The 26,039-nt window shown below is 51.9% G+C and overlaps 10 protein-coding genes across 10 annotated transcripts; 5 read left to right on the top strand and 5 right to left on the bottom strand.

The window, feature by feature from the left end:
• Positions 1-613: 613 nt before the first annotated feature.
• QC763_0018920 (uncharacterized protein) lies at positions 614-1,261 on the top strand (the record flags this gene model as incomplete). The annotated part of the gene is made up of 1 exon (XM_062905365.1): positions 614-1,261. The coding sequence occupies one exon, from the start codon at positions 614-616 to the stop codon at positions 1,259-1,261; it is 648 nt and encodes a 215-aa protein (XP_062771235.1).
• Positions 1,262-2,300: 1,039 nt separating this feature from the next.
• On the bottom strand, positions 2,301-3,362 carry QC763_116100 (uncharacterized protein; the record flags this gene model as incomplete). Its single annotated transcript, XM_062908184.1, has 1 exon — positions 2,301-3,362. One exon carries the CDS (start codon positions 3,360-3,362, stop codon positions 2,301-2,303), a length of 1,062 nt encoding a protein of 353 aa, XP_062771234.1.
• Positions 3,363-4,233: 871 nt separating this feature from the next.
• QC763_116090 (uncharacterized protein) lies at positions 4,234-6,039 on the bottom strand (the record flags this gene model as incomplete). The annotated part of the gene is made up of 3 exons (XM_062908183.1): positions 5,714-6,039; positions 4,854-5,656; positions 4,234-4,796 (listed from the first exon to the last, which is right to left on the bottom strand). The coding sequence occupies exons 2-3, from the start codon at positions 5,221-5,223 to the stop codon at positions 4,234-4,236; spliced, it is 933 nt and encodes a 310-aa protein (XP_062771233.1). The 5' UTR covers positions 5,224-5,656; positions 5,714-6,039.
• On the top strand, positions 5,466-8,310 carry QC763_116080 (uncharacterized protein). The gene is made up of 4 exons (XM_062908182.1): positions 5,466-5,820; positions 5,914-7,321; positions 7,411-7,751; positions 7,815-8,310. Exons 2-4 carry the CDS (start codon positions 7,180-7,182, stop codon positions 8,055-8,057), a joined length of 726 nt encoding a protein of 241 aa, XP_062771232.1. The 5' UTR covers positions 5,466-5,820; positions 5,914-7,179; the 3' UTR covers positions 8,058-8,310.
• A 619-nt stretch (positions 8,311-8,929) lies between these two features.
• Positions 8,930-12,281, bottom strand: lub1 (WD repeat protein Lub1). The gene is made up of 3 exons (XM_062908181.1): positions 11,699-12,281; positions 10,537-11,647; positions 8,930-10,481 (listed from the first exon to the last, which is right to left on the bottom strand). The coding sequence occupies exons 1-3, from the start codon at positions 11,744-11,746 to the stop codon at positions 9,214-9,216; spliced, it is 2,427 nt and encodes an 808-aa protein (XP_062771231.1). The 5' UTR covers positions 11,747-12,281; the 3' UTR covers positions 8,930-9,213.
• Positions 12,282-12,393: 112 nt separating this feature from the next.
• QC763_116060 (uncharacterized protein) lies at positions 12,394-14,822 on the top strand. The gene is made up of 2 exons (XM_062908180.1): positions 12,394-13,125; positions 13,189-14,822. Exons 1-2 carry the CDS (start codon positions 12,993-12,995, stop codon positions 14,109-14,111), a joined length of 1,056 nt encoding a protein of 351 aa, XP_062771230.1. The 5' UTR covers positions 12,394-12,992; the 3' UTR covers positions 14,112-14,822.
• A 337-nt stretch (positions 14,823-15,159) lies between these two features.
• Positions 15,160-17,334, top strand: SPT8 (Transcription factor spt8; the record flags this gene model as incomplete). Its single annotated transcript, XM_062908179.1, has 1 exon — positions 15,160-17,334. The coding sequence occupies one exon, from the start codon at positions 15,160-15,162 to the stop codon at positions 17,332-17,334; it is 2,175 nt and encodes a 724-aa protein (XP_062771229.1).
• A 260-nt stretch (positions 17,335-17,594) lies between these two features.
• QC763_116040 (uncharacterized protein) lies at positions 17,595-22,477 on the bottom strand. The gene is made up of 6 exons (XM_062908178.1): positions 22,214-22,477; positions 21,531-21,620; positions 21,156-21,455; positions 20,735-21,096; positions 18,488-20,672; positions 17,595-18,434 (listed from the first exon to the last, which is right to left on the bottom strand). The coding sequence occupies exons 2-6, from the start codon at positions 21,567-21,569 to the stop codon at positions 18,429-18,431; spliced, it is 2,892 nt and encodes a 963-aa protein (XP_062771228.1). The 5' UTR covers positions 21,570-21,620; positions 22,214-22,477; the 3' UTR covers positions 17,595-18,428.
• An 807-nt stretch (positions 22,478-23,284) lies between these two features.
• On the top strand, positions 23,285-25,834 carry QC763_116030 (uncharacterized protein). Its single transcript, XM_062908177.1, has 5 exons — positions 23,285-23,591; positions 23,653-24,350; positions 24,415-24,669; positions 24,730-24,763; positions 24,817-25,834. Exons 1-3 carry the CDS (start codon positions 23,425-23,427, stop codon positions 24,480-24,482), a joined length of 933 nt encoding a protein of 310 aa, XP_062771227.1. The 5' UTR covers positions 23,285-23,424; the 3' UTR covers positions 24,483-24,669; positions 24,730-24,763; positions 24,817-25,834.
• Positions 24,933-26,005, bottom strand: RPL10A_1 (60S ribosomal protein L10A; the record flags this gene model as incomplete). Its single annotated transcript, XM_062905364.1, has 2 exons — positions 25,300-26,005; positions 24,933-25,223 (listed from the first exon to the last, which is right to left on the bottom strand). Exons 1-2 carry the CDS (start codon positions 25,366-25,368, stop codon positions 24,933-24,935), a joined length of 360 nt encoding a protein of 119 aa, XP_062771226.1. The 5' UTR covers positions 25,369-26,005.
• Between the last annotated feature and the right edge of the window lie 34 nt (positions 26,006-26,039).

The following is a 26,039-nucleotide window of genomic DNA, read 5'->3' as shown; positions in this document are numbered from 1 at the left end:
ACTGAACCGGGCTACAGTGTACCTTTTTGTTAAGAGCCTACCTACTTTGGTTTTCACCTTATTGAGAGGCTGGTTTGGATCTCTTAGAGTTACCATCCTTAAGTAATGACATAATGTTTAAATCAATTTCTCCTGATGTGTTCTGGCGTTTGAGCAAACTCTAGGTCTGGAATTCCTGGTGATATCTGATGGAAAGAGGCCTTGTAAGAGAGTCAGCCTCCTCAGGAGACGGGGAGCTTTAAAAGATGCCTTAGCTGGGAGGTATCAAATAAGCATGTACAAGCCTTTTAAACCAGTCGGGGGTGGTCTTCACATAATCGAGAAGTATTCCTATTCATCCTCGAAGCTTTGATATTATGGCAAATTTCTATTCCTTTCAGGCTGTTTTGGATGTGCCCATGAACCCCTTGCCTCCAACTTCAGGCAGCTCAAGGCAGCCCAGGCAACCGCATCTTGGCACTCCACTTCGACCCCTGAACCCCCAACAGCATCATCAGCATGAGGTCGACGAGAAGATGGATAAAAAAGCCCCGATGCGCCAGGTTTCCTGCTCATCATGTAGACAAACGCAAACCCACCTCACCAATCTCAGCCCCAACAAAAACCACCCACCATGTGCCGCATCATCAACGGTATCCACCAGCCATGCTGGGCCTCCCCTTCCTTCTGGCAACACCAAAATGCCCTCCAAAAAGCAGCCAAAAAGAAACCCCGATCAAGACAAAGCACCCGAGCCTACCGCACGAAACTTCAAGACGCCCTCCTCCGCTCGTCAGCCTCACCTACCCTCCTCAAACGCCCCAACGACCTCCTGCCTCGCCCCCTCCTCACTTTGGACGCCTCAGACAAACTATCCAACCACCCCACCCTCCTCCGTGACATCCTAGCCAAATCTCTGAGACATGACAACCACGTCAGCGGCAAGCCCACAGACCAACCGATATGGCAGTCCCTCCTCTCCATCCTCGAGTCTGAACTCCCAAAGGACAACGCCACAGAGCCAATATGGACAGCTCAAGAGATAGAGCTCATCCAGCTGCCTAACCAGCTTCTGAAGGGCCAGGAGGAGATTATCTTGCACCCGACATGGAGACGTTTCCCTGACGCGGCCGGGACGAGGAAACTTATCGCTGAGGCGGCGATGTCCCAGGGCGTTGCGAACAAGTCGCCCAAGCTCATGGAGCTGTTTTGGACGGGAGGACGGTTCAGACGTACAAGAAAGGCTTTGACGATTGTCGTGACTGAAGGTTCCGTGTCTTGAGGGGTTGACAGTGGAATATGCTTGCAAAATTATACTGTCGCAATTCACAAACACAGAACCCACGGATGCAACAAGTTTATAGGATGGTTTAGATAGTATAAAAAAAGACGTTCTTCAGTAATCCACACAATTCTATCCAACGAGACCGCATGGCTGCTGACATCATGAGAAGACTGCAAGGCATAGAAAACCCAAAACAACCCTCGAACTTATCCCCAGGGGTCAGTCACCTTTGCTCCCACTGAAAAGACTCCACGCCCAGAACCAGCCTCAACTGTGTTTGCAACTACAACCGCATGCCGCGCGTGTAACTACCGTGCTCGAACCCAACCCACGTCTGTTAATGCTGGACGAAAACTAATGCAGACTACTACTGGGGATAAGGGCCTAGAAAGATATCAGCAGGGCCACCAAAGACAGTCATAGAGGACGGATATATAGTCGTAAGCCTTTAAAAGTTGATTTGCAGAGATTGTAAGATAGCAGAGGGCGTTTCTAGTACCTTTCAAGGCCTTGACCTCAAATTGCAGTGTCTATCTTTCTCTCCACGACGTGCTGGCTACTCCAGAAGCAATAACGGTACATTAGACCAAAAAGGTCCACAACTGCCGTATCATCTCCCTGCCGACGCTTTCGCCGACAGCATATCTTGCTCCCAGCCCTTCATTAAACCCCCAAACTAGCCCTTGCTCTCAAACTCCGTCGTTCAAGATATCCCGCCCAAAAGACATCAGTACTAAACCCCTTCCGCTCCAAATCCGTCCCCAAACCTCCAACCCCAAAGAAATATAATAGCATCATTAAGAATTATATGTAAGCCTTAGAAAGTTGCCTTGTGTGTTGTGTGTTTTCGCGTGAGCGTGTCGATATGGGTGTCATGTGTAAAAAAGGGGTATCTGTTTGCAAATCCATCCTGGTTGCCAAAATGCGCCAAGTGTTTTGCAGCATGTGTTCAATAATGATATACACAGTCGAAAAAGAGTCCAAATATGAGATAAGCAAGGTGGGTATGCCGCCAGTTTGGCGATACGTGGATAAATTATTGTAGCATGGCAAAACACCAATCGGTTGTTGCCGCATGGCCGGTCTTGAGGTCCGTCTTCATGTAGCAGCGGTGCTCCTTGCCCGTGTCGCCGGGTAGAAACCCCCATCCGACGGCAGTGCACTGGTCAAACGAAGCGCAGCTGTTCATGCAATCCGCCATGGAGGCCGTGTACATGTGGGTTAGATCACGAGAAGAGGTGCTTCCGTGGTAATCGATGCCGCAGAGGCGAAGGAAGCGTTTGTGGGAGCCCGGGACTTGATACATGGTGTTGTTTGCCGCAGGGCAGTCAGAATGAGGGTTTGGCGGTCGGTAAGGGACAGTGAGCGTAGAGGAAGAGACTGTTGAAGAAGTGTGTGCGTCTGAAGATGTCGACGATATAACGGAGGGGTCAGGATTGAGTGTTGCTGACGGTGTTGGCGTGGGACTGGAGCCTATCACCGAGACTGGCGGCGTCGTGGAGGACTCGGCCTGTTCTTGAGCTTCCGCAGACTTGCGAGCCATTGTTACGCCAACGCCAACGCCCACGCCCACGGCAACGCCGATCATAATCACGATTGCAACCGCGATGATAATCCAGAGAAGCTTTCTCCTGGCGACTGGGCTCATTGTCTCGTCATCGCTCCAGTTGCTCCTCTGGGGTTGAAGATGAAGCCGGCGTTCGCTTTCGGGAATTCCTCCGGCGCTGGATGCCAGAGCTATCCTGCCGCTGGCGGCATCATTCCCATACCCTTTCTCATCCGGCCTGTATGGCGGAGGTGTGGGCTCGCGGTAGAAGGTATACTGAGCTAGGTTTGCTGTATCGGCCGTGTTCGCGATGCTGTTCCGATCTTGGTTCCGAGCTGGAGCGATGCTTTCGTTCTCATCCCAAAACACAGCCGGACCTGGTGGCGGCGAAGGCTCATCATCTTGGAGTCGTCTTGGGTTGTGCTGGTAGATGACAGGTTCTGGGCCCTCCTCAGCAAACCGTACACGGTGTTGGATGTGGTCGTTGTCGTTGGTGTTGGCGATGTCGTCAGGGTGGGACGGGGGTCCCTGGCGCGCTGAGGGCTCCGTCATGATTCGGTTATACCCGCGGGTCCATCTCGCTCAGTCAAATGTTGTTCGCAGTCCCTCAATCCCGTCACACAATCGTCGGCCGACTTCGCGATGCTGATTGTTTGTCACTTAAGGGCGCCGGAGCGCGTTGCCGGAGTGCAAGACGAGAAAAAGGAAGGAAAGAAAGGGAGAGAATGAATTCTCGTCATGCAGCACAATGGAAAACGCAAGGTGGGCAGAATGAACCCCAACCCATGTCATCGCAATTTCGCGAAGATTGGATCGCGAGCGCTGCGCTTTGACCTTGCGACTCTGGATGCGGGCCCCTGTGGTATTCAGTGTGGGGGGGCTGCAACAGCAACACGTTTTTAGAGGTTTGCGGAAACTCTCCGTGATGCTGCATGTTGGGAGCGGCGTGTGCGGCACCTGAGAGGCGAGAACGTTGCAAGTTCATGGATGACGGGTGACAAACGACGGGTGTTCGTGGGTGGGATATGGCGTTTTATGTCTTGGAATAGAATAAAAAGACGGTCTTCTGTAAATCTGGTTGTTGATTGAGTGTTGGAATACCGACGCTTTGCTTTGTATATGATACGGTTAAGGGCCAGAACTGCCAACCCGGTGACCTTCTTGTGACAAAACAGCAAACTGAAGTTGGTTCAGTTACAGATACACTGACTGCCATTGAGGATAATAATTGTCTGTGCAAGTCCTCTGTGCTGATATCCTACCAAAGGTTTCCACCTGTATTCATAAACCAGTGGCACACCTCCATACAATGAACTTTTCTTTGCAAAGAAAAACGCTCGATAATCTCACAGCCCAAGGTATCCTCAAGCTGGACCATTTGGGGGACACTCTGAGACAGGGCTAGTGTCAATCTGGATTCATATTAAGTCACAAGCTTATCAAGCCTCAGAGAATCGATATCGCTCTTGGTAGCAGCGTCTTGATCTTCCAAAGACTGAGATTTCGTTTTGCTCTCAGTCTTTTCATCCCCTTTCTTTTCAGTATCTTGTTGGCCCACTTCTTCTTTTCCCGCCTCCTCGATATGGCCTCGCTCACACCCATCGTGTGTCTGTTGATCTTCTTTCAGGTATATGCTGGTGCTTGAGAAAATGTAATCGAGATCCGGAAAAGGGAGCTTGTGATAGTTGTCCTCCAACTTGAAAAAACGATGGAGATGCCCTGGTCTCTCCTGGGTGCCATCTACCACCCGTAGCCATTCATCCAAGCCGGTACCAATGAAAACGGTCGGCAGAGATTTTCTCATGGCCAGGTTGCAGATTTCAAGTTCGAGATGTATGGCATAGAGCAGTGTGTTCTCATCAACAAGATCGAATCCACCTGGACTGTCAACGGCCTCGAGATCGAGTTTGCTGCAGAATTCCTTATCAATTTGTGTAAATCGGGGCTCTTGAATGAAACACTTGATTTCTTGGTTTGTTTTAGATCCTGATCCCTTCTTGATTAGCCCCCATCTGTGAGTTGCACCAGTCCATCATGACCCACGAATTGTATTGATAATGGCACAAAATGCAGCTGTCTGCATGTGAGCTGTCCACCTTGCTTGAGAACTGCCATCGGCTGGATCATATGGTCCTGTCCCTAGACATACTGCCCTGGCAATGCGTGGTAGTTGTTGACGTGATGAGAGAGCCGAGTCGAGGAGTTTCTCTAGTTTCTGCCAGCATGCAGACTGCTCGAATTTTCTGGTCACACCGTCGTGGTATTTTGAGAGATCACCAATAGAGTATTCTGGATTTGGGTTTGGCTGCAGATTGTCCGAAGGAGCCTTCTCATCAGCTACTGGTTTGGATACATGGCGAAGTTTTCTGCCTTTCCGCTTGACCTGATTCCACTCGGCTCCGGTGTCAGCCATGATGTGTCACAGACGTGCTCGAAAAGGATCCTGAAAATTGATAGACTGAAATGGTTCAAAAAAGCTCCAAGTTTGCAAGTCGCTCCAATTCACCGGCTCTCCTGCAGGGTTCCCCGTGTAGAAGCAAGCCAAACCGAGGGGCAGTTGTGCGATAAGAAATTCGATAGGCAGAAACACGTTTACCGCCTTCCGTGTTTAAACTGTCTCTGGTTTATGCAGGGAAGATCTCAGGGTTGGGATTGGCCCACTTAATCGCGATGCTTCCCATAATCCACTGGGCACTGAACCTGGTCAGGCTGGTCTTGTCAGGGACTCATGAATCCTCATCATATCGAACAGAGGAAATGCCTTTTGCTTCCTGCTATTCATTGATTCCGATTCACGCCCATTTCTATTCCGAGTTTATGACATCTTCACCACCAGACATGCCGAGCTCGGGTACCAGCAGTCAGCTTACTTCATATATGGGCTGCAGAAGCGTTACACACACCAGACTGTTGACGCGGCCACTATTTTGACCATCCCGCGATGCAAGTCATTCGTCCGAGCATCCGGCTCTTGAGAACACCAGAAAGCTCCAGCCACCAATGTGTATAGGTAGGGCTGTTTCGCAGTCAATCAGCTTTCACCCAAGCTGGCCGTGATTCACTGATCTACAGTGGCTGCGCCTTTTGAGGGCCAGAATGGCAGAACCGAAGAATGCATCCCAGTCAGAAATAGCTCTTCGCAGAGTCGCACTGGATCGAGAACCGATACCACACTCCCGCGGAAAAGAATTCGGTCGAGGGTTTTTGCTGAAGGGAGAGAGAATCCGAGGGTTGACAGATCGCCCCCAAGCCGTTCGCATGCCCGATCTTGATTGGTTCCCAGACACATGGCTGGGCGCTTAGCTGTGAGGAAAGGTTGGAGGAGAGACGGCACACAGTGGAGATGGCTCTGTGATCAGCTTGATGTGACTGGAACCCCGCCAAGCACCACCACCAGCCTTTCTGTGCAACCTGCTGGTGTAGCACGATGGCAGAAAGTCCCAAAATCTCTCTCATCAGGACCCCGCATCACGGCTCCGGAGCGACACTGCAGGTCTAAATCAGTGTGGGCTGGTGTGTCAGTCGAAACTATAGTTGCGCCTCTACGAAGATCGCCGTTCTAGATTTTCCCCAGATGCACTAGGAATTCCATGGCCAGGCCAGCTCCCCATTGTTCTCAATTGGGAGAGCCGTCGGTGTTAAAGGGTGATAGTATGCAGATTCGAGCATGAAGGCTTGACGATATCGCCCCAGGTTAGCGACTTGCCCAGCAGCCGAGCGGCCACCTTTGCCCGCTCATTGGCCGTGGGCTCCCTTCGGGGCAGGGGGTCGGCAGGGTCGGCATGCACAGCTCGCACCCCCCTTCAAGTTTTTTGTGCCCTCTGAGTGGTCGGGATGCTCAGGTGCATGCTGCTGCCAAAAAGCCGCCCAGATTGCTGTGCCTGTTGGTGCTTCAGCATGGCAAAGTCGGGTCACGGCGGTGGAAGGGTGTGAAGGTGACTGGGCATGGGGGGTGACAGGGACCACTGGGCGGCTGGAGAGGAGAGGGGAATGGCTGCATACATAGGGCCGATGGGCCACCACCACCAGATATTATCCTCCCGTCCGCCCAGCACGACCTGTTCTTCTGGCCTTTTCCCTGCTTCTTATTTCTGCGGTTGTCTTTTTTATACCGAATTCACAAATCTCAACTCCAGATACAGACGTTCCGTCGGTCGACACTGGGACTACCAGACCAGGACAGTGATACAGATATTGATCGGCAAAGAACTGGCGATCTAGAAGGAGGAATTGAGACATTCGACTGAGAGGTTTTTTCTTGGAGAAAAAGAAGAGCCGGAATTGAAAGGGAAAGCCCTCGTGAGGCTCTGATCACGCGAAACTTTGGTTACACCTTCACATATCGCATCCAACGACACACTTCGCCAAAATGCTTACATCAACGTTTCTCACGGCTCTGACAACAGCCACTGTCGCCTCTGCTCACATTGTCATCACATATCCAGGATGGAGAGGCAACAACCTCATCACCAACAAAACCTTCCCATACGGCATGCAATGGATGTATCCATGTAAGCTCCCCTCCCCATCTTTCTCATCTCAGGCTGCCCCTCCCCCGTTACACAACCCAAGACATGAGTTGCTAACTTTTCTCCCCTAGGTGGCGGCATGGAAGTAACAACAAACCGAACCTACTGGTCAACAAAAGGCGGCGCCATCGCCTTCCAACCCGGCTGGTTCCAAGGCCACGCAACAGCAATGGTCTACGTCAACATGGGTTTCGGTACTGAAGGCCCCGAAGATGGACCACCGGGCGGTCCCCCCAACATGTCTTTCCCCATGGTTCCCCCCTTCCAACTCCTCGGCCCATCAAAGAACCCGTATCCCGGCACCGTCTGCCTCCCTCAAGTACCACTGCCAGTGAACGCGACGGTCAAGGCTGGCGACAATGCCACAATTCAGGTTGTTGAGTTGGCCGTACATGGCGCTGCTCTCTACTCGGTACGTTCCCATCCTCTCGATGCTTTCATCACGTAGGGCGATGGATACTAACAACACCGGCAGTGCGTCGACATCACATTTGTCGAACCAGGCGATTCGAGACTGGCCGAGGTCAACGAGACCAACTGCTTCAACAGCACCGACATCGGCGTCGCGGACGTGTACACCCTCACCCTTCGTGCTTCCGGACAGGGAGCAGTCAACCTCACTAGCGACGCGGCACGATCTCTGACTATCAGCGGCTCAACTCTTGCATGGCTCGGCTACGTCCCACTCGCTCTCGGCGGTTTGTGGGCGCTGCTATGATGTGACCCGTCACAATTTTGGCAGGCAGGTTGCGTGTGTCACTGTTTGGCACTTTGTATATTTTTGATCCTGAAGGCAAAACCAGGATCTCGTGTTGGCATTTCTGGACGGCGTTCAAGGACAGAGGGTGAAGGAAAGATATTTTTTTGGGAGGGTACTATATCTGCCCGTTTTTTTTTGTTCTTTTTTGGTTTTGGGGAATTTTCTTTTCTCGTTGTTTAATATTTTCTCACTTACAACTTTTTTCCCTCTTGTCACAGAGAGCTGGCAGAGGAGCAGACTGTTACTCAAGGCAGGGAGTAGACAGGATCACAAACTGAGGCTGTTTTTACGCTACCTCGAATAGAAATTGTCAGAAAAGGCAGCTGCAAAAATTCGAAACAATTCTGAACAAAACATTGGATTGTCTTGCTTGGTGCGATTTTGCATTGATCAACCCACATCTCATCTCCAACCATCTTACCTCCGGATTTCGGGAACCCCAACCATCCAACCATCCAGTAAACCACCCAACAGTCCTCCCCAGTGTGAGAAAGTTGTAGCAGACAGAGTCAGCATCAACCCTGAAGCACCAAAACCCCCTCATCAGCCGCCGCCCAAATGCCGGATTAAAGTGACAAGCTCTCTCCGCCCAGGTTTCGGTTTCAGTGGCGTGTTCAGTTAGGGAGTAAAGCGGCTCAAATCACGTTTTCCGTCACCGTTGCGTCGGGCGCCAGCAGATACACTTCTCACACTACCACCACCCACCACACCAACCAACAACAGTCCCGCAAGTCAAGTTTCCTGATGTCTGACATAGACAACCGGGGGGGCCGGGTGGCTTCAGGGGCTATTTTCGTAGAGCAACGGGAAGGCATCTTCACCCCCGAACAGGTGAGCGAGAAAGGCGACTGAACTTGATAGCGACTACGTGAAACAAGAGTAGACTGTCACTATACTGAAACTAAGTGGGATAACATCTCGTTGCCTCCTACTAACCCATGTCTGTAACATCAAAGGCTCTAATCTCTGTCCCTAAGTACTGTAACTCTTTCCTCCATCCCTTCCCTTTTCGCCCTCCGCGTCGGACCTCTGCTGTATTAGCAAAGCATTAGAGGTAGCTGGGTAACCTCATATATACAATATTCCCTCACACTTCATTCACCACGTGTCACACTTATTGCCTCAGATAACCATAGCACTCCTTTGCCAACGACTTGATCCTCTCCTCTCCCGACTTCTTGGCCGCTTCACCAATCGCCTCCCCAACCTCGAGGGCCTTGGCTACCTGCTGGGCCTGGCCACCGGTGGAAAGAACCATGCCAAGCGTCATGACTGCGCGGAAGAGGACCTCAGCATCCCTCTGTCTGCTGATAACAGCCGCAGCAATCTCACAGATGTTGGAGATGACGGTGAAGTTGACCGTGCTGCGTTCGTTGAAGCCCAAGCAAGCAAAGTTGAAAATTGCGGACGTCAAGGCGATTTGGACGTTGTTGTTCTCTGCCCCAATGGGACTTAGGCCTTCTCCGAGGCCAGCAATTCTGCCGAGAACGGTCGTGATGTTGGTAGCGTCCGATGTGACCAGCTGTCTCCCCTCGAGTGTAGTGAACAGGTTGGTAATGGTCCGGAGTGCCATCATGACATTGTTGGGGTTGACGGTAGACACATCAATCCCGTGAGCTAACTCGGTTAAAGGGGTGTCGGTTTGAATTGGGGACTGAACATCGAGCGCGCTTCTGAGCGCAGTGTTAGCGATATCGCCGCCTCTGGGATCGGTCACAGTGGCGACACCCGGCCAGGTGACCAAGCAGCGAAGTGCGTCGAGAGCAGGAAGTCGATCGCCGTACGGCCATTGTGTGGTGATGCTCAAAACGCTTTGGGTCGCGTCGTTGAGCGCTGGGGGTAACTTCCCCTTCTGACTCGCAGCTTGCACTCCCATGGTAGCTTGGAGAGCCTGCTCGACAACGTTGAGGCCACTCGGGTTCATAGAAATGTGTTTATTGCCAGCAAGGATATGCTTCTCATTAAGGCTTTTGAGCTTCTTCAACACAGGCTCAGATTTGGCTACCGTAAGGGCGAGGTAGTCTGTATGCGGCAAAAACTTGGGCGACGGTTGTGATGATTGATCAGCTGCGGACTGGGCTTCTGTCCCATACGGATCAGCCAACCCTGAGGATTGGCCAATCGTCGCACCTTGGGTATTTGAAGTGATGAATTGGGCCACTTGGTCGAGATATGATATTGGCAGCTCGTTGTCACCCAAGAACTTGGTTGCTGCCTCGTAAGGGTTTTGAGAAAGGTTGTAAGGGAGCTTGAGTGGCGGTGCCCCCTCCTTGATATCAACGTCGAAAACATAGTCGTATTCTTGGCCGTTATATGGAACCTTGCGGCCGGTGCTGCCAGTCGAGTCGACGACTGTGCCGACATGGATCCATCGCTGCTCACCTGTTTGACGTTAGTGTCTGAGCTCCTGAGTTGCATATCATGTCAAATATCTGACCTCGTGACCACTGGTAGGCACCGATTGTGCCATTCTCCTCCAAAACCGTCTTCACTTGCCCATCTTTCTGGCCCACGTTGGTTTGGAGCCAAGTGTGGGGATCCAGCTGTTCCTTATTGATCGAAGGCCCAAGCTGCTGTTGTGGTATCGCCGATGTACGAACAGTCTCCTCGAACTGGACCAAAGCCTCAGCATCCGCCGCCCGGTCCGGGTTACGGGTAAAAACTCGGACGGTATGGTCACTGGCACCTGACACAATGTCTCCATTTTCAGGGCACACGGCTACCGTCCATACTGAGATCGCAGGGTGCGTGATTGTTTGGACACACTCTGACCCCTTCCATACCCGGACTGTTCGGTCCTCACCACCACTGACGATCTCGCCGTTGGGAAGACAAGCGAGGGAGTAGATGAAGCTGTCGTGGCCACGCAGTTCTCCGACCTCTGTACCGTCTAACTTCCACAGCCTGATGATGCCGTCATTGTCGGCGCTGGCGAAGTCGGCCCCACTTGGGTGCTTCTTCAGACCAGTTGGAAGTTTGCACAAGGCGCGCACAACGGAATTGGTTGTTAGAGTGCGTCTTGGTTCTACTTCGTTGTTATTGTTGACCTTTCGAATGTCATAGATGCGGATGTGGGCATCGGCACTGCCAGTAATGACCGTATTCTCATCGAATGCCAAGACCGTCCAGATGGTCTTCACTTCACCATCATGGGCAAGCTGGGCAGCCTGCTCCCACTTGTCCGTTCTCCAAATGATGGCTTTGCCATCCCACCCTCCGGATACCAGATATTTCCCGGCCGGAGAAACATCAAGGGTGCAGACGTTGTGGCCATGGCCTACGAGAAGGCGATCGGCATTGTCGGTTGAAGTTAGGCTTGGGCGCTTGACTTCGATGATGGCCTCGTACCCGGCGGAAATGACTAGGCCCTCGGGCCACTCCGAAGATGGCGGCAAGAAAGCAACCGAGTTGATATAGCCATGTCCCTGGCTGGCGATAGTTTCATCAAATGTCGGGGGTTGCGGGGCAGTCTTGCGCCAGAGACGGACGGTTCTATCGCGGGAGGTCGAGACAACGAGATTCGCGGAAGGGAACGCAACGGCACGAACCTAAGTGGTCGTTAGTTGAACGAGTCATGAAGAAATCAGTTAGAAACGCACATCAGCTTCGTGCCCCTTCAGTTGGGCCGAGAGCTTGAAGTCCGGCATCGCGATCTTGGTTGGGCTCTCTGGGAGCTTAGGTAGGAGGGGTATCGTAGCGATGGGTGTCAGTCAATGAAAGTGCTGGTGGAGCAATGACGGCAACAGGTGTTCGTCGCGAGGCTGGTTGTCGATGCAGCTCCTGCGATAACTCGAGATGGTTTATGAAAAAAGATTGACTGGGAAACTCGAGTAATGGAGCTGCCGATTTGTAAGGCTAACAGTGAATAGTGGGAATGGAAATGGTTGGAAGACGAAAGTCCGCAAGCTGGTTGCTCCTGGAGGGGTTGAACAGCGGCGTGGCTGCGGACGGGGTGACGGGTCCCAGGGGAAGCTCCCATCTCCAGCACGGGCCTTCTTGGAGCTCCATATCTGTCAGGCTTCAATATCATGAGGTGGCCTACATGCAGAACAAGGAGGCACGTTTTTTCTTTCGTCTCATCATAGCAATATCGACATATATATGGGCCCTTGTAGGTTTCAGGGTTTTGTTGGGATGTCTACAAGACCACGTTCCATATTCATAGTCTTCCAAGTACCTAGGAAGTCAGATAAGGTTAGAGCCAGGATTGTTGCCGAGCGATCCTCTGATGCTCGCTGATGTCTGATGTCGTAATGTTGCTGGAGGACACCAGCCATACTTGCAGATTGGCTAAAAGCCAAACTGAGCTGTTGCTTCCCGTCGTAAACCTACCTGACCTTATGCTTGCCGCCACTTCACGTCCAATTGTTCACACAACGTTGTGTTGCCCTTGCACCATCGATCTGACTGCTGCGGGGGAGTGACAGCCCCTGACTTGAACGCCCAGATCAACGAGGGGTACGGCCGCGGGTCTTGGCACCGGACACCCCGCCCACCAGCGAGCAGACGTCGCAAAGAGGGTTTCCATGTCGTCGCAGAGTCGACATTGATCTTTCCCCGTCCACCGCAAAATTTGGCTCTCTGCGGGAGGCAACCATCCTGCCCTCCTAATCTCACGATTTCTTAACGATTTTTTCTGACGACCTGTTACGACTCTTTTTCGCTCATTTTTCTTTCGTCGCTTGTGTTTCGCCTCTAGATTCCCACCGCCTCCCACAAAAAGAGAAATATCTTCTCAACTTTGTCCATCGGTTTGCCCTACCCATTCGGCTTTGTGCCTCTTCGCTCGCCAAACTCTGCACTTTTCCTCGCTGCCCAACTCAACTCATCCTCCGCTCGACGACTCCTCTCCCATAACCATCATCTCGATCCTCCATACCCGAGCCTCTCAAAATGGGTGACGCTTCGACGCCCCGTCCATCATGTGTCCCGTTGACCTGCCACGGTCACTCGCGCCCAGTTCCCCATATCAGCTTCTCTCCGTTGGAAAATCAGGACATTTACTACATGATCTCTGCCTGCAAGGGTTAGTTTATCCTGTCTCCTCTCATCTGATCAACAAAGGACTAACAACTTGCTTCTTTCTCAGATGGTAACCCCATGCTTCGTGATGGACAGACCGGCGACTGGATAGGTACCTTCCTTGGCCACAAGGGTGCGGTATGGCAAGGTAGACTCAGCCCAGATGCCACGACTGCCGCAACTGCCTCTGCAGACTTTACCGCCAAGGTCTGGGATACACATACCGGCGAGCTGCTGTATGTTCTTCAGCATGATCATATCGTCCGGGCCGTTGCCTACCCCTTCGACCAGTCCAGGATGCTTGCCACCGGAGGCTTCGAGAAGAAGCTCCGCATCTTTGACTTGCAGGAGCAGCCACCCACGTCCGAGGGCGCCGCTAGCCCGGTTACTATTCCGACTTCACAAGCGTTCGAAATCGGCGAAGGTGTGCATACACAGCCCATCAAGTTTATTGTCTGGGCCAAGGACCCCAGCGTGCTGATTACGGCCTCGGGAGACACGCTTCGATGGTTTGATTTGCCTACCAGGCAGTGCACACGTGCCATCAAGCTCGAAGCCGAGATCAAGTCTTGCGAACTTGTCTCTCTTGCGCCATCGCACAGCTCCCCCACTGATATTGGCGTTGGTCAGCCCGTGCTTGCGGTTGCTGCTGGCAAGACCGCCTGCTTTTGGGGCGGGCTGAAGGCACAAGATGAGCTCAAGCAGTTCAAGCTGCCCCATGGCATTGCTAGTGTGGGCCTGGATCTTAAAGGCAGGAAGTTTGTGGTGGGAGAAGAACCTGGAACCTGGGCGCATGTTTACAGCTGGGAGGATGGCAAGGAGCTGGATGTCCACAAGGGTCACCACGGTCCCATCTGGTCCATTGCTTTCTCTCCAGATGGAAACCTGTATGCCACAGGGTCCGAGGATGGAACCATCAAAATGTGGAAGAACTGCGAGGGGTTCTATGGTCTTTGGAGAGGAGGGGCGCCGGGTAGTAGTGCCGATTAGGAGGAGCCTGCTCACCCGAACGATTCCCCATCCCCTGCCACCCCAAGCATCATCATCTCAACTGTGGACGACTCAGGTGCCGAAAATCCAGCTCAGTCTCTCGCGGATCAGAACACTGATCTTCTGCTCAGCTATTCTCCGCTCCGAACTCGAGTCAAGAATACCTCAGCTAACCCAGGCGCCACTTCTCGTCCATTCACAGCTCGTTTGGGGCTGCATCCCAATCGTCAAGAGAATAGGAAACCACCCTCGGATTCTTCTTGTGTCACCGAAATAGAGAATGCTGACAAGCTGGAACTGGGAGAGTTCCTCCGTCGATCTGCCATGAATAGAATCAGTGCGAGGAAGACAACTGGGCGTTCTTGAGGTTGAGTTCTCAGGTTCAGTTATCGTCGGGTTTGCGGCGACCCTATTCAGTTACAGAGTATTTCTGCCTGCTCGGGTTGCATACGGGCAAAAGAGGTTATGTTTGGCTCGGTTATAGACGAGGATTGGTCAACCCAGGGATTTCTGATTGCTATTATTCTGGAGTCGAGTATTTACTTATCCCTTTAAGCGTTGGTACATATTTCCCGATTTGGGTGTTGGTCTTGTAAGGTACGGATTCCGGACTGCATTTTCACAGGGGTTTTAAAGAACTGCGGTGACTAAAAATAATTATACCAAAAATAATACCTGTTGCTTTAATTCTGAGCATCCTCTTCTCTCTGCGTGTCAGTGACCCTGAATGCTCGAGCCCCTGATGTTTATTGATGCAGGAATATGGAGTTGCGGGGTAACAAGTCCCCCACAGAGGTACGTACCGATCCTGTCGCAAACAAGCCTGCCGGGGATCCTGGTCGAGAGCTCTTTGGGTTACCAGCAACCTTCTTCTTGATTGCCAAATCCTCGATCAACAACACACATCATTGGCTTTCTTCGTTTTCGCACTCTACCACTCAAACACTTGTATTTTTGGTACCCTCGTTTTACCACAATTCTCCAAGTTTCAGGCAGCTATAATACTTTGCGTTACTCACCAGAACCCACCCTCCCCGTCTCCGACGCGATGGACGACGATTACGCGACCTCCGAGAACGAGGCTGACGAACTCATGGAGGAAGTCGAAGACATCGAAGCCGACAACGACGCCGAAGACGATAACGAGAACGACGATGACGAGCAAGACGACGAGGAGGAAGCGGAAGGTGACGCCGAGGCCGAGGCAGAACCAGAAGCCGAGAATGAAGCCTATGATAATTCCCAGTCTGCCCCCGATGGCGCCGGCACAACACGCGACGGCGGCGACGATCACCACCACCAACACCCCGGGACTAGGCGCGCCTCTGCCGCGAGCGGGAGTGTGTCGGGGGGGATGAAGTACCGGCCGGTGATACGGCCAGAGTATACGACCGCTGCGTTTTACGATATTGTGCCTACCATGGCGGCGCCGCAGGCGACGAGCATTAATGCTATTGCTATCACACCGGATCAGAGGTATTGGATGACGGGGGGGTCGGATGGGTATGTGAGGAAGTATGATGGGATTGGGACCATCAACGGGAAGCAACAGTTGACAGTTGCGCAGAGGCACCCTTTTGTCGACAGTGTGGTCAAGGCGGGGATCTTGATGGGGTATTGGGGGAATGAGGAGCCGCTGCCGCCGGGGGCGAGGGCTGAGGAGGCGGTGTTATCTCCTGTGTATAGCTTGGCTGTTCACAGCGAGGCGTTGTGGTTGTTGAGTGGGTTGGAGAGTGGTGGGATTAATTTGTATAGTGTCAGGCATGACGAGGGCAAGAGGATTGTCTGCCTGCGGGAGGGAGGCCATACCAATGCTGTCAGCGTGTTGCAGCTGGCTCCAGATGAGAAGAGTGTCTTGAGTGGGAGTTGGGACAAGACATGTTTGGATTGGGATCTCAATAACGGGCAGATTGTCCGGAGGTTTGATGGCAGTACCAGTCAGATTTCGGCTATCGAGCTCCGACCTACTGGCGCGGCTCCGATCCCAGCGGAAGCAAGCGAGGTGATGGTCCAGAGCGATACATTTCAGAGCAACAACGACAAGCCACCAATCGGCAACTTTTATAGCACTGCGCCTGGTGGAGGGATGATGGGTGCCACTGCGACGGCACAGCCAGATGGTGCGGAAAACACGGGGTCGCCTGAGCACGAGTCTCTGTTTGGCAGTCCAGCGGGTTCTCTGTTTGGCGACAACGAAACAATAGGAGGCGGAGGTGGTGCCTTTGGTGATGATGATGACAACGAGTTCTCACGTGCGATGGACATGGAAATGAACAACCACAGCAACGGCATGGGCCAATCAACCGACTTTTCCCTCGACGATGTCGACATGTCCAATGCTCCCCCTCTAGATGTCACCAGTACCGATCCCAGCCAACAAGATACCAACCCAATAGACACCAATACAGTACCACCTCCAGCCCAAAACGGCATCACCACGAACCCAGCGGATGCCAACACCGTATCCGAAACCAGCAGTCACACCCTCCAAGGCAGCAACAACACCAATAACCTAGACGAAAGCATAACAATGTCCCTTGACTTCTCCACCACCACCGACCCGCCCCCTAACAACCCCCCCTCTTCCACCCAACAAACGGCCGACACCTCCCTCCCCGACGCCCCTTCCCAACCACAACCCCCTACAATCTCCTTTGCCACCTCCACCGCCCAGGACCCCTCGACCTCCAACCCGTCAACCTTCCTCTCCGCCTCCATAGACGGCACCCTCCGCATCTGGGACAAACGCGTCCCCGAACCCGTAGCCCGGATCAACAACCGCCGCGGCGTCCCCCCTTGGTGCATGGGCGCCTGCTGGTCCCTCTCAGGCAACGAGATCTACACCGGCCGCCGCAATGGAACAGTGGAGGAATTCTCCATCCACAAGGCTTCTTCGTCTTGGCAGCCAGAACGGGTTCTCAAGCTCCCCAACGGCTCCGGCGCCGTGTCGGCGGTGAGGCCGATGCCCAACGGGCGGCACATCATCTGCGCCAGTCATGATATTCTCAGGCTGTACGACTTGCAGTATGACACCGACCTGAAAGCGCAAAAGCACAGCAAAGTTCCGTTCACGATCGTTCCGGGGCCGCCGAGGGCAGGCGTGATCAGCTGCTTGTATATAGATCCTACTTCCCGGATCATGATCTCGGCCGCGGGGACGAGGGGGTGGGATGGGACGAATACCGAGGTGCTGGTGGGTTATGAGATTCATGCGAATAACTGAGTAATGGAATAGATGTTCTTTCTTTCTTATTGGGGTTTACGTAAGAATCAAGGGAAAAATTGTGGGTGTTTTTGTTGGAATTACAGCGTGGAAAGCAAAGAATGGGTGGGTGATGTGGGGGGTACAAGCAGGTTGCTATTGGATTAGTTGTAGGCGTTCATTATCTGGATAATACCCAAATCGGATAGCGTTTTGTCGTTGAACAGATACCACCAGGCTTTGTGTCACCAATGCTCGTGGAGGACAAAGTCTAGCACTCATTGGGTCACTACGGGCAGAAGACTGCCAGGTCAGGAAGTAATGGTAATAGACACAATGTCTATGAACTGTTATAAGTACAAGAGTAATAGCATGACATAGTGGCTGCGATAACTATGGGTATGACAACTTAAAGCTCTATCAATAGCTCCTCGCCCTCCGGAGCTGCCTGTCCCACAACAACTGGCGCCTCTCCTGCAACACGATTTACCATGACAGATTGAGAGAAGGCTACACCGTCAAGATCTCCAAGTAGGTCTGGCACTGGGGCTGAGCTCAACACAGTGTTCAGTTGTTGTTGGGTGGCAGGAACTTGGGTTGTATTGTTTTGGAAACTGGCCGTGTCTGATATGGTAGGCGATGCTGCTTTAGCTCGAGGCGGCTGACAATACGACTTGCTCGCCTTAATGGCACGAACGTTTCGAGGGCCGAGGTTGGAACGACGACCATTCACCATTGTTGTTTGCTGGTATGTGTCTCGAACAATGGAGGTTGAACCATTCTGCGCAGTTTGAGAGGCCCATCCTCGGTGCAGATTGGCGTCCTGACATTGAACGTTGGCAGGGAATTGTCGCCATTCAGTCGATGCCTGAGTCGAACCTCGCACCACTACCTTACTAGACTCGCCAACCCCCTCAACGCTAATACTCTGCATTCGCTGCTCCAAAGACATCGATGTCCTGGTTGGTCTCGATATTCCAACTGCCACAATGCCAGCGGACAAAGTTCGAAAGGCGGCGCAGTCACAAGCGCAAACTTGACTGCAGAAGTTCTGACACCCATGTCCACAGGGGAGCTTTTCGAGGCAGGGCTGACTGCAACGTAGACGGCTGTGATCAGTTCTGGCTCAATAGGTTAGTGAACTGTTCTGAAATAGCACAGGCCGTAAGTGTACATACTGATGGCACTTGAGAGTGCATGGGTGGCCACATGGCCGTGTCTGTCCACATGGCTCATCGCACCCCCCGGCATTGTCACCCCAGTCATCCACCGTCCTCACCCAGATTTCATTCTGATGGGCCTTGCAAGTCAAGGGAATGCCCTCTTCAATCCTTTTCTGGTGGGCAAAGCCATTCCAGATGTCTGCCCAGAGTGACTGGGCTGAACGCGTATTGAGAACATTCAGAAAGTTTCCAAAAACATAAAACCCTCGACGAGCGCGACTGATTGCGACTACTGCACGGTGTTTGTCCTCCAAAAACCCGCACCTCCATCGACGATATTCTCCTGGGCTTCGAACAAGTGACAGAATCACAATATCGTTCTCCTCTCCTTGGTACGAGTCCACCGTGGAAATCTTGTAGTCGTACTCTTTGATCTTGTTCAACAGCGTGCGCTGGCCATTGTAAAAGGTCAGAATCGTAATATTTGCCGGGGGTGTGTCATTCTTGACAAGATAGGAAGCAAAGTGGGTGATCATCCTGGCCTCTTCACGATTGAACTTGCTCGAGTCCGAGCTTGTCTCTTCCGGCCACTCGTGGTGGAAGAGCCAAGAGGACTTGTCGCCCATTCCTGGGATGTCTAGACGGTTGTCGGGGGACAAAACGACAGGATGGTCGAGTAGCCCAGGGTAGAATGGGTCCAGGATCCGTCGCAGCTCCGGTTTCATACGGCGTTGTTGGCGAAGCATAGTATATCGCATCCTCAGGTTCACAAACCTCTCAAACAGTGAAACGGTGAAGTTGAAGGGAGGCGCACCAAGCCACAAGATGTTGCATTTGGGCTGGAGTTGTTGATGGTCGCCAATGAGGATGAGCTGCTGGATCGATGGATATAAAGCAGACACAATGTCTACCTCCCGAGTTTCCGCCGCCTCCTCCACCAGAAGTGACTTTGGTTGAAGAGCCGCAAGGATGCCACGGTATTTGGCGAGACCTGTCATGGTACAGCCAACAATGTCGATTTTCTGTCTCTGGACCATTTCCCACTTTTGCAAATCAGTCAGCGCCTTAAGCTGCTTGCAAACGTTGTTGTATTGCTCAAGAAGGCTGGCAAACTTCAGGGTAGTATGCTTCAACAACTCAGTCTGCAAATGCCGGTAAACCTCGCCCCGGATGCTTTTCTTGATCGAATAGAAGTCCTCCTCCTTCAAGCTTCTCTGGGCAGCACGAGTCGAACTTGACAGGCCAGCTGCCGATTTTGCTGACCAGACATGCTCCAGCGGAACCCATTCCCCCTTGATGCGCAGTTGCTCCTCTTCCTGATCACTTACAGCATGTACCAAGTCGTTCTCATCCAGCTTGTACTCCTCTTCACGCCTGAAGAGTTCGTCCTCGTTCAGCTCAAACCTGGTATTGGTGGCACTGCGCAAAATCTCCATGCGAACAAGGCTCTCACCCAGCCATGGCTCTAAAGTGGCGGTCGAGGATGCAAGAGGGTTGGTTGATCCGGAAAAGATTTTCAACGAGTCGTGTTGTTCTTGAGTGATGACACCAACCTCCAGCAGTCTATCGGGATCAATTAGACGTTTGCCGAAAACATCTTGTTGCATGATCTTGAGGTCTTGAATGAGCTCCTTCTGTCGCTTCTCTAGCCTTCGCTTCTCGTTGTTTCTTGACTTGATATCGGACTGCCGACCGCCTCTCTCGGCCCGTTGTCTCTCAAAGACGGTGCACTTCTTGATGTCCTCATTTTTTGTGAAGCCGCCCAACCGCAGGACTTCGAATTCCAGACAGAATGTAAGCAGCTGGTCGAGGGCGTGATTGGTGTGAGCTGCAACGATAATAGGCGGGCCACCATGCTTCCGCCGGTTGGCAACCAGAATCTTGAGAGCTTGAACCGAGGTAAATGTCTTGCCTGTACCCGGCGGTCCCTGTACAATGGCGAGCTCGTTCGAGATGATACGATGGAGACCATCCAGTTGGGATTCGTCCAGAACTGCAACGTCCTCGAGAGTGGGGAAGCCTTTCTTCACGATATCGTAATTCTTGAGCGACTCTTTCACCTCGAGGAGTGCCTGGGAGCCATTGCTCGCCGTCACAGGAACCAAAGAGGATAAGTCCATGGTGGGGTTGGTGCGGATGAACTCTGGCACAGTGTCCGCGGTATGGGCACCTATGATATACTTGTCGAGCGCGGATCTTCATTGCCAAATTATTAGCATGAAATGCAACGACTTGACATGGATAGAACAGTGACCTACGTGGTTTCTGCGACATGTTGAAGGCCCAGCATCGTGTGACGCGATGCTTCGTAGTATCCATTCCGCGACTCAATCATAACCATCTCCAGAGCTGGGTCGATAACAGCATCCTCTGGATTTGCCCAGATCAAATCTACCGCAACCGCAACCGTCGAATCGAAATCTCTCCCAACAGCGTACGGACGCTGGGCCACTGTTGCGATCTTGCAAATGGTCCGGAACTTGTCTTTCTTGGTTGACAGAGCCACGACGGTTCCATCCATGAGGCGCTTCGTTGTTTTCCACTGTACATTGTACGGCGTTGAGAACTCAACTCTGGAGAACGGAGCAATCTTGGTCATGAAAAAGCCTTTGACCCGGACCTGTACGTTGAAAGTATTAGCACCACGCCCCGCCATTGACATGCTTTGCACTTGCATACCTCGTCGTAGACGCTGCAGTATTCATCATCAAAAATCACTCTGGCGCCTGTTCGGCAGGTATCAACGTATCTCGTGACCGAGAACCGCAGGCCTTCGATGGCATCCAACCTTAGCAGGCTATACTGAGCAGTGAGGTACTCCTCCTTGGAAGACCATGGCCGATCCACAGGATTGATTGGCGGATCGACGCTGGTCGGCTCCAACACCTCCTGCGGAGTTGGGAGCACTGGCATGGACTTCCAGCCCTGGCCCTCCGCTGGCCGGTAGCATACGTGCTTTTCAATTATTGAAAAGGCAGTCTGTATGCAGGCATGTTAGAAAGTCCACCCGGGGAAAGAGATGTAGGGGTAAGTCGCCTGGAGAGGGTCACTTGCCTCCGAGGCCGCTTGCCTCTCCTCAGAAGGAGAAGCCATCGATATTGTGTGTGTCCTCTTGACAGATAGAGTCGGGCAGATTGAACTCCCCTTGATGACGTAGGGTTTGGTGATTGTGAGGAGAGGCTCAGTCAACGACGTGAATAGAAAGTTGTGCTTTGTCTGTATCTAGAGATCTTGTGTTGGGAAATTAGAAAATGCTGGTGGGGGTGTTCGGTGCAGTTGGAGGGGTGACGAAACGAAACGTGAGAGGGAAGGAGCAATATTCTCGAGAGTAGGAAAATAAGAATCAAAGGCCGACTTCAAATAAGAAGGAACAAGAATGGAGGGGTTCTGATGCAGGCAACCGGCCCGCATACTATTGCCCTCCATCCCGCCAAATGGGAACACTTGCCCAGTGCTCTCACAGTTTGAAAACAACGGGAGGCAAATAATCCATGTCGGAAAATCGCTTGGTTATGTGTTTGCTTGCAGCTACCCATGATTCCACAGGTTATGACTCTGAAAACTCTGCAGAGCTGCCACTTGACGGTTTGAAGAATTAGGTACCGACCGAAGGGTTCCAGAGTGATCTTGTCCTCAACGGCATTCTGAAGTAGAGCGGTAAAGCCAAGAAATTAAGCTGCTCTCAATATCTGTTCCGTATGAGGCGCCTTGAAGAGATGAAACGTTGACACACGTACCTTTCCGTCCGATCCAGATCACACACAACCTCATCGACTTGACATTTGGTGAAGACGGGTTGTCAAGAGTAGTTGTGGTGGATGCGTAGGCGATGTGAAGCGTCTACGAGCGCATCTGAGCAAGACAAGGATTAAGGGGTGACATTGGATATGTCAGGATATTGGCAGAAGTGATCGAGAATATGTAAGATGGAGTTGGCTGGTGAGATACAATCCTATTGTTCTGATTGACCTTTTGTCCCAGTAAATAGAGGGGTGGGTAGAATGGAAATACCGATCACCTGATATCCAGTATTTCCGTTCTCCGTACCTTCCAATATCCTACCTAGAGGGATTACGAAGTCAGGTGGTCACTCGGTTCTTTCCTCTTTATGTGAAGCTGCAGATCAAATTCGAGCTTCACTGTCTGAGCCTCTGGAGTGAAAAAGAGGACTTGAGTACCACAACACAAAGTTGCGGCTCATCAGTACCCTGAAAATTACTGTGAAAAGTCATAAGTAATAGGATGTTGTAACGCAGGTCTATAGGTAACTTCAACGGTCAATCTAGGCACTGAACAGCCTACCCCGTACAAGCATTGTGAATTTATGGTCCTACATGGTACCATTAGAGGCTTGGATGATGGCTAGTAGTGAGATCATAATCAAATATCCAAAAAAAAAAAAAAAAAAAAAAAAAAAAAAGCCATGAATATGGTGCCTGATGCGTATCAATCTTCATAGAGGAGGAGGATGCCAAGATTTGTTGATCTTCAAGTCAAAGATAGTCCATAGATAACCCTGACCGACGTGAGCGCATAAGGGTTAGGCTCTGAAAAAAGACGAAGATGGTGTTTCATTACTAGATACTGACAATTTCAACCAAATTAGAATCATTAGCTACATATTGAATATCTTGTCAAGTTCATCAGGTTGATCCTGGCGTTGCTTTGCATGGTGGCTGTGGTCGCTTCGATGTAAGTGGATTAGGGTTACTGTGCCGAGCTCACCGTCATGTGACTTCGCGAGAGCTCCGTGACACCCCGCTCGCCACACCAACAGTAAAAGTGGAGCTTATCATTTCAGCATCAATCGCGGCCATCCAATTCTCCGCCACCACTTTTTCCTTTGAACAACTGCGTTTTCCCATCCAGGAAGTGACACAGTCTTCGAAATAGATTCGGGTTGTAACTCTTGATACCATTGCGCCAAACTTGCGCACTCAGCGGCAAAATGGGTGCCCCCAAAAAGTCCATTGTCCCCACAACGTCATCAACCACAACTCCATCATCCACCAAGCGCAAGCAACCCCACGCCTCTGCCAGCAACAATGACGATTCCAAAACCCCTACTAAAAAACAACGTCTCTCCCAACCCAAGGAAGAGAAACGCCTTCGCCGGTACCAACCCCCCCATTCATCCCCCCTTTTCCCCTCATTCATGACTAATACGCCCCTCCAGTTTCCGGCCCAAACCTCCCCAATCCTTCCACGACCTCCACGCCCGCGCCTTAACCCAACGCTTCTTCATCCTATCCCGCCAACGCACCACCCCTTCATCCCTCGAATCCAGCCCCGCATCCGAAATAATCGAACTCACGGGCTCAACAGGCAACATCTACACCATCCTCATCTCCCTCCTCCCCACCTGCACATGCCCCCACTTTGCAAGAACAAACCAGCAGTGCAAACACATCATCTACGTCCTCTCCCGCGTCCTCCGCTGCCCTGCCCATCTAGTCTACCAACTCGCTTTTCTCACTACCGAGCTCAACCAAATCTTTGCTGGGGCTCCACCCATCGTTTCTGGCGGCGCAAACAACAACAACAACAACAAAGAAGATGGCAAACGCAAACCAGTCGAAGGAGATTGCCTTATTTGCTTCGAGGAGCTTGACACAGCAACAAAGAAGGAGGAGATTGTCTGGTGCAAAGCCGCCTGCGGACAGAACGTCCACAAGCAATGTTTTGACATGTGGGCTGCTACCAAACGGGGGCAACGCAGAGGGGAGGTGACGTGTCCGTATTGTAGGAGCGTGTGGGAAAAGGAGTCGGAGGGGGAGATGGTGAAGAAGGTGAACAGGGAGAAGGGCAAGAGGAGCGCGGATGGTGGTGGGTATGTCAATGTGGCGGAGCAGTTGGGAATTAGTCCAGTTAGAGGTATGTTGTTGCGTGCATGTACGGCTTGTTGGAAAGAGGTTTTTCATACTGACACTGTTGACAGATACAAGCAGCTATTCAAGGTGGTGGTCAGGGCATCCGAGTGGTTATCGGGATGGTTACTACTACTAGGTAAGGACGGTAGGCCTGAGCGAGGTGCTACTGTTCATGGGGTTGGTTGATAGGCTTTGTGTGGGAGAGTCGGTGAGTTTTGTTTTCATTGTTTTTTTGTTTCAATGTACATTTGATACCCAGTGGTCTGCCCCAAGCAACCGCATATGCTCTTTAGTCTGGAGGCTATTGTCTTTTTCCAGCACATTTTTCACTCCCTACAAGGCGCGGTTGCAAGCTCCTCAAAAAAAAAAATTGCTATCCCTATCATTGGTCGCCTTAAAGAACCAAAGGAGCTCTAGGTATGTGTGAAGATGGGTCTATTGGATGTCTACAGTAGCTAAATGTTCTCTAGCTGGACAAGCATACAGCAGCTAAGCTGATGCCCCCATTCAAAACTGTCAAAGACTTACCCATTTCACACTGAAATCCTTCCCAGCCTACCCCGTGCTTCCCCCACGGCGTGCTTACTCAAAATGTAGAAGCGCAGCCGCAAAATGATTGTCTTAGAAAAGATAACGAGGACGCGACATGGTCGACTTTGATGACAGTGCTGTTGACGTTGGACCATCCCTTCTTGAGGCATGACACCAGGTAGTTGATGGTGATCATGATGTTGGCCACCAACTGCTCCGTGGTCATGTCCACATTACCAATGGCCATGGCAATGCAGAGGTTCTTGCGCAGCCTGAAGCTGATGGTGGACTTGACGTTGATTATCTTCTTCGCGAGGTCCTCGCTGTGTGAGACCGTTGTAGGGAACTTGTCGGCTGTGTTCATGACATGCAATTCGTATTCAGTGCTACATGGGAGGTGGCAAGGAGGGGTCTCAATTTACCCTTTGACAAGCCCGGTCCCAAAACCCTGGGGATCTCCCGAACCTTGATATCTGAGCAGACAAACGCATCGTACTAGCGCGCTAGCTTCTTGATGAGCCTCTTGTTCTTGTTCAGCTTCTTGAGGTTGTCAAACGACATGCTATCCAGGCCCTGGTGCTTAGCACGACCGAGGTCGTTCTGGTCGCCGAGGGAAGCTTGACAGAGCCGGAGAAGCGCTTGTCGCGGGCGGGGTCGTAGTTGGTGAGGCCGAATTGCAACTCGACCGTCTCAAGGAAGTTGCGCTTGTTGTCAGGGGAGATGGAGTGGGCGAGGAGTGCTTGGACCTGGGCGCGAGTACCGGCGACGGTGATCTTAGACTTGGGCTGGACGGCCATTGTGTCTGGTCGATCACGGGTGTCTTCCTAGGATTATTCTTCTTGTTTTGATGGAGAAGGTAATCGTTCGGTGAGGCTTATCTCGCTGTTGAGGCAGGTCATTGTTGTTGTCTGGTGTGAGAGTCTGAGAGGAAGAAGGGAAAACAGTGGAATTGGGCCAGGAAATTTATAGGCATCTTGGAAGGCGGTTGGCTTTGTGGCGCCGTTAAGGCTCGCGAGTCATCGACATTTTAGTTTTGGCAGCCACATCTTTGACACTGGCTTGGTGACTCTTGAACTTTCCACTGAACAGTTTGCGTGTGACCAATATGGCCAGCATATAGCTCCTACATGGCCGCTATGCGGATGAAGTCTGCAACTCGAAT

This window comes from Podospora pseudopauciseta, chromosome 1 (genome assembly GCF_035222475.1).
Source record: "Podospora pseudopauciseta strain CBS 411.78 chromosome 1, whole genome shotgun sequence".
In the NCBI taxonomy this organism is placed as follows: Eukaryota; Fungi; Ascomycota; class Sordariomycetes; order Sordariales; family Podosporaceae; genus Podospora; species Podospora pseudopauciseta.
The sequence above is the reverse complement of the archived record's forward strand: the minus strand, read 5'-3'. Positions and strand labels throughout refer to the sequence as shown.